This window comes from Helianthus annuus, chromosome 12 (assembly GCF_002127325.2).
Source record: "Helianthus annuus cultivar XRQ/B chromosome 12, HanXRQr2.0-SUNRISE, whole genome shotgun sequence".
Lineage (NCBI taxonomy): Eukaryota > Viridiplantae > Streptophyta > Magnoliopsida > Asterales > Asteraceae > Helianthus > Helianthus annuus.
Genome location: NC_035444.2, coordinates 15,475,029 through 15,480,974, shown reverse-complemented (window position 1 = coordinate 15,480,974; position 5,946 = coordinate 15,475,029). Strand labels below are relative to the sequence as shown.

Below are 5,946 nucleotides of genomic sequence, written 5' to 3'. Positions count from 1 at the left end.
GCATTGCTTGTGGTCTCTCCCACTACAACTACACCACAAAACCTCAATATCTCAAACCCATAACTCTTTTTCATCGTATCATATTAAATGTCATCGAAGACGTCGGAGTTTACCACTTACGACCTCAATCTCATTGAAACTGAGCTCACATTAGGTTTACCAGGTGAATCACGAGGCCGAAAGTTGGCAAAAAAACGACGATCGATTGAAAGTTTCGATGATATTCGTTCCGACGCTACGAAATGTCCTTTGGATGAGTAAGTTATGATCACTGACTTTGGGCCTGTTTTGATCCATAAATGTTTCTTGGGGCCTTGGCTACAATTATGTGTATATTTTATATATATCATGATCGTAAAAATATCTAGTTGCAGTCAGTGGACGTAAGTTTCACACTACATCACTTAAAAATGTTGTGTTCCTTTTAGCTTTATTTTTTTTTTCTGGCGTGTGTTTAAATCGTTTTTGTTTTGCTGCGCCACTTAATTCCTAACAATATGAATATCTATTTATACCCTATGATTGTAATTGTAATCTTAGTTCTGACTACTAAGCATAATAAAAATATCTAGTTGGAGCGTAGGATTCAATTCACACTGAATCACCTAAAATTATCGTGTTCCTACTTACTTTTATTTTTCTATTTTGCGCGTGTTTAAATTGTTTTGCAACTGTGTGTTGATTTCACCGCGCCACTTGATTCCTAACAACAATACAAATATGTCTACTGATGATGGATAACGCAGGAAACAAGCGATTGGATGGCCGCCAGTGACGTTGCACCTGAAGAACAGTAACTTTAAGTTTGTAAAGGTGGCGGTTGACGGAGCACCATATATGAGAAAAGTAGATCTGGAATTGTATGGAGACTATCAGCAGCTTCAATGTGCTCTGGTGGAGATATTTTCTTATTTCACACTTGGTAACTACATATCTAATGATCTAAGGTCCCAAATTATTGTTATAAAACATCATATTCAATGTTTAAGCACTGGCGAACCCAAGAGTTATTTTCTCGGGGACAAGGCTTTTAAGAGGGGCGATCGGGATTTTTGCCTAAAACACTATTTTTAAAGGGGGCGGCTGCCCCTAACTAGGGGTGCTAAATCGGTCGTGATCGTGGGTTGGCAGGTTCAACCCGACCCGAACCCGAAAATTTTAGAGGAATCCGACCCAAACCCATAAATCGTGTCATACATATGAACCCGAACACAACCTGGATATTCGCGGTTGACTCGAACACGACCCGTTCAACCTGGATTTTTTTTTTTTTTCGCAAAATAACATATTAAGTAAACTTTTACTAAAAAAACACAAATGTATATAATATAGTTACATTTTAATTATAAAATCTTATGTTAATTCCTATTTTTAAGTTATAATTGTGGCGTAAAACACTCATCCAATTTAATTTATGACATAAACATATTGAAAAAAAATATAGCATAATATAAATGGGTTAAACGGGTTAACCTGCCAACCCGACCTGGTTGACACGAACCCGGCCCGTGTAGCTAAACGGGTTCGCGGGTTCAACTTGAAACTAACCCGAACCCATTCAGACTAAACCCAAACCCACAAATTTCGTGTTAAGTTTGTGTCGTGTTTTCGGGTCGTGTCAGAAATTCACACCTCTATCCCCAACCATAGGAGTAGGTCCGCCCCTGTATTCAACGATTCGATTGGACAGCGCATAAAACTTCATTTTAGATTTGAATTTAGGTAAGCTTGTGTCCTGTTTGATGATTAACTAATGTGAATATAGTGATTGTTTTTATAGAAAATGCATTAAGTGAGAACAACTTGTTAGATGTTGTGAATGGAAGAATGTATGTATCAATGTATGAGGATAAATTTGGGGACTGGATGCTTGTTGGTGATGTTCCTTGGAAGTAAGTTCGCCAAACTTAATCAAGTGATCATTTCAGTATAATACATTTTTTTAGAATTGATTTCATAACATTTGTTTGTTAATTTTTTTGAATGATTTCAGGATGTTCGTCGAGACTTGTAAGCGAATAAGGTTGATGAGACGATCGGAAGCGATTAATGCAGCTCCAAGAACAAGTTCAAGAGGCTCAAATCTCTCCATTTTTTGAAGTTCCTGAAGAAGATATTTTTTTGGATTTTGATAGAAAAAAGTTGGTGGAAAATGAGGATACAAAATATAAACATATACTTACCACAACGGCATACAGTTAAGCCTATGGTATGAAAATATAAACATATACTTACCACAACGGCATACAGTATATACGATAATTTGAGGGTGTCAAACTATATAAAACCGATGATATCAGAGGCTCAACGAATCCAAAAGCGCACGTAGTTCCCCCATATAGAGTCATATGTAGTTCCCATAAGGGGGGTTTTCCCTAGATTTATTGGCTTTTCTTATGAAAATGGAGTATAGGCATTATAGTATGGTGGCGGAGATGGATATGATCGGGTGGTTCCACTGGTGGCACGATGATACTTCAGTTGTCTGTCGGTAATTCAAATTTGTCATTCAAAATATAAAATTGTTGTTTTAATTAATAGAATAAATTGCAATGAATTTGATGGTAAATTTTATGAGATGGCTTAAAATGTACGACTAAATATGATAAAGTCGAACATGTTGATTTATCAAAAGTTAAGGGTGAGTTGGTCCTTGGTATGCAACATGGACACATTATCCTTATATTAAAAGACCAAGTAAATGAACAGTATTAAGTAATAAATAATAAATTCTAAAAACTTATATTAAAAGACCAAGTAAATGAACAGTATTAAGTAATAAATAATAAATTCTAAAAACTTATATTAAAAGACCAAGTAAATGAACAGTATTAAGTAATAAATAATAAATTCTAAAAACTTATATTAAAAGACCAAGTAAATGAACAGTATTAAGTAATAAATAATAAATTCTAAAAACTTATATTAAAAGACCAAGTAAATGAACAGTATTAAGTAATAAATAATAAATTCTAAAAACTTATATTAAAAGACTTATCCTTATATTAAAAGACCAAGTAAATGAACAGTATTAAGTAATAAATAATAAATTCTAAAAACTTATATTAAAAGACCAAGTAAATGAACAGTATTAAGTAATAAATAATAAATTCTAAAAACTTATATTAAAAGACCAAGTAAATGAACAGTATTAAGTAATAAATAATAAATTCTAAAAAGAGAAATAAATTAACAGTAATAAAAATAGAAATAAATCAATAGTATCGGGTACCGGTATCGGTATCAAATTTACTAAACTAAGTGTATTTTTGGTATCCGTTCGGCACCGGTATTCATTAGGTTTCACCCTCAAATACCGGTGCCGTACCAGTACCGACCGTATCAAGCCGTAGTACCGACCGTATCAAGCCCCGTACTGTACCAAGTATATTGGTACCGGTAGCCACTTTTGAGGATTTCGGTAACTGTATTTTCGGTACCGCTTGGTACCGAGCTCATCAAATCCTGTAGCAACGTAGCAATGCAAGTAACTGCACAGTTTAGATTACTTTTCATACACACAGTAAGTAAACTGTGTTTCGTTTGAATGAGGTTTTATATACACAACTTATTTTGCTTTATTTTTTGTCTTTTTACGTAATGAATGAATTGTAGCATGTAAAATAAACTTGGATATTTAGATTATTGATGAGCAAATCGTATCAAATACTATAATCAAACCGGTATCGTATCGGTACCAAATTTACTATACCAAATCATTTTCTGTACCAATTTGGTACCCACCTTTGGCGTTTTGAGAATCGTTCCTTTGGGTTCGACACCGGTCTAGCACCATACCTATATTTTACCTTCAAATACCATACTTTATTGTACCGAGCATTTTCTATGCCGGTACCTAATTTCGATGATTTTTCGGATCGGTACTTTCGGTGCCGTTACCAGTACCGAGCCCATCCATATTTTAACGTGTTAGCACCGTAATAACTATAACTGAACTGAAAACAAACTAATTTCCAACGTGTAGGACGTGTGGGTCCTATTATTATTACATATTAGGTTATTTAAAATCGTTTTTTTTTTTTGGACGGATTGACTATCCTTTTCACGACATTTTTATTTATGTTTTGATATTCGGTATCTGTTTGCCGTTACTGACACGCGTTTTGCAGTCATTGGGTCCCCGCCGCAACGCGCGAGCGGAAATTTAACTAGTGATATTTAAATTAAGGCTTATGCATTCGGATTACGAAAGCCCATTTAGATAAAGCTATATATGCATTGGGCTTGGCCCAGTGCGACGCAAACTACTAAATGTTTCTTCCCACAAATGACAACACATTCACTATGATCCCAATCTTGACAGTACACTCGTTCCTTACTGGAGTAAAATATTAAAATGGTCTGTGAGTTTTAAGTTATTTTTGTCATTTTAGTTCAAAAATAAAACTTTTTGTATTTGGGTCCTTGATGTTTCATTTTCGTTATCATTTTCATCCAATTAGCAAAATGGGTTAGAATTTTCTGATAAATTTTTCCTTTTCTGTCATGTCGTTTTCCTCATTTAAATTTAAATGAAGGGTATAATCGTCTTTTTATGCCATAATATATGTTAATTAAATGAGGAAAATGACAAAAAAAAGTAGAGAAATAACATCTAACCTCAGGGACCCAGAGACAAAAGATTTCATTTTTGGAATAAAGTGACAAAAATTGCCTAAACTCAGGGACCATTTTGGCGTTTTACTCCTTCCTACTGGAATATACCATCATGCTTCAGGTCTTTTAAGACATGCATGGAGTGAGCAAATCATCGACCCGAGATCTGATATTACTCACCTGAACCCAATGATTTTATCCGCTGAATGGATTTCAATCATCTAATTCTAATACAATACATGAAGAGAATTCGTAAACGATATTGAGAAAAAAAAATACATCTTTTAAAGAATGGTGTGTCACACCCCCAAAATCCACACGCAGAGTACCACCGCTTGGAGGCGTGACATGACCAGGATCAAGCCATCAATCATATTGAACATAGTATATAATAATCAAAGAAGTTCGTAAAACCCAATTCAATACAATTGATGTTCAAACCAAACATAGTTAAGTAGCGGAAGCATAAGTATGTAAACCCAAAGTAAATCATAAGTTCAAATATTCGAAACGTTAAACATAGTATTCATGATCTGTGCTCCACAACGACCTGCTCCTTCCTAGTGCAAGCTCCATAAGTACCTAAGGTCCTGCAAGGCATGCAGCAGAGAGTCAACAACTAGTTGAGCGAGTTCACAGTTAATAGTTCAGAAATAGTATAGTGTGAGTAGTAGTATGTTCGTTCGTTATGTCCTGTATCGTATTAGTTTCCATCGCGGCCTCCCAGGCAGGTATGCGAAGATATTAGGGGATATTTTTCCCAAGTATTCTAGACTAGGTTTATTTGTATCGCGGCCTCCCAGGCAGGTGTGCGAAGATTAGTAAATTTAGTTCGCGGCCTTCCTAAGGCAGGTGTGCGAAGTCAGTCATAATATCGCGGCCAACCCTTGGCAGGTGTGCGAAGATCAGTTCAACAAGTGTTACTAGTCTAGTCGTATCTTATCGTTAGGTTCTACCATCTGAGTGTACACAATAATTCATCAAATCCCATTCCCACCCGGGAACCCCATGCCTTGGCTGTGTGAACTCACCTTGGTTTGCTCGGTATGCTAAGTATGTGCTCAAGATAAATCAATCACGTCCTAGGGTATGCACATATACACAATCAGTTTGTATCCAAGTTGTTCCCGTATAAGTATAATCACAATAATCACCAAGTATCACAATGCACGTATTCGGGATCATACAAGTCATGCATGGCATTTAACAGCAGTTAGATAACTGATGTGTGTCGGTGTGTATATATTTCTGATGTATATTTAAGCCCCTTTTTTACACTTTTAGTCAAGTTTTAAATTTATAAAACACGATATTCACTAACACTAAACA

General features: G+C 35.4%; 1 protein-coding gene across 2 annotated transcripts; it reads left to right on the top strand.

Annotated features, from left to right (window-relative positions):
• LOC110906168 (auxin-responsive protein IAA1) lies at window positions 1-2,535 on the top strand. Of its 2 annotated transcripts, none has more exons than XM_022151416.2 (4): window positions 1-257; window positions 747-922; window positions 1,781-1,892; window positions 1,994-2,535. In XM_022151416.2, exons 1-4 carry the CDS (start codon window positions 88-90, stop codon window positions 2,097-2,099), a joined length of 564 nt encoding a protein of 187 aa, XP_022007108.1. In that variant the 5' UTR covers window positions 1-87; the 3' UTR covers window positions 2,100-2,535. The 2 variants fall into 2 exon arrangements, with proteins under 2 accessions (XP_022007108.1, XP_035836708.1); XM_035980815.1 differs by having other exon boundaries at window positions 1,766-1,892; window positions 1,994-2,488.
• Window positions 2,536-5,946: the final 3,411 nt, after the last annotated feature.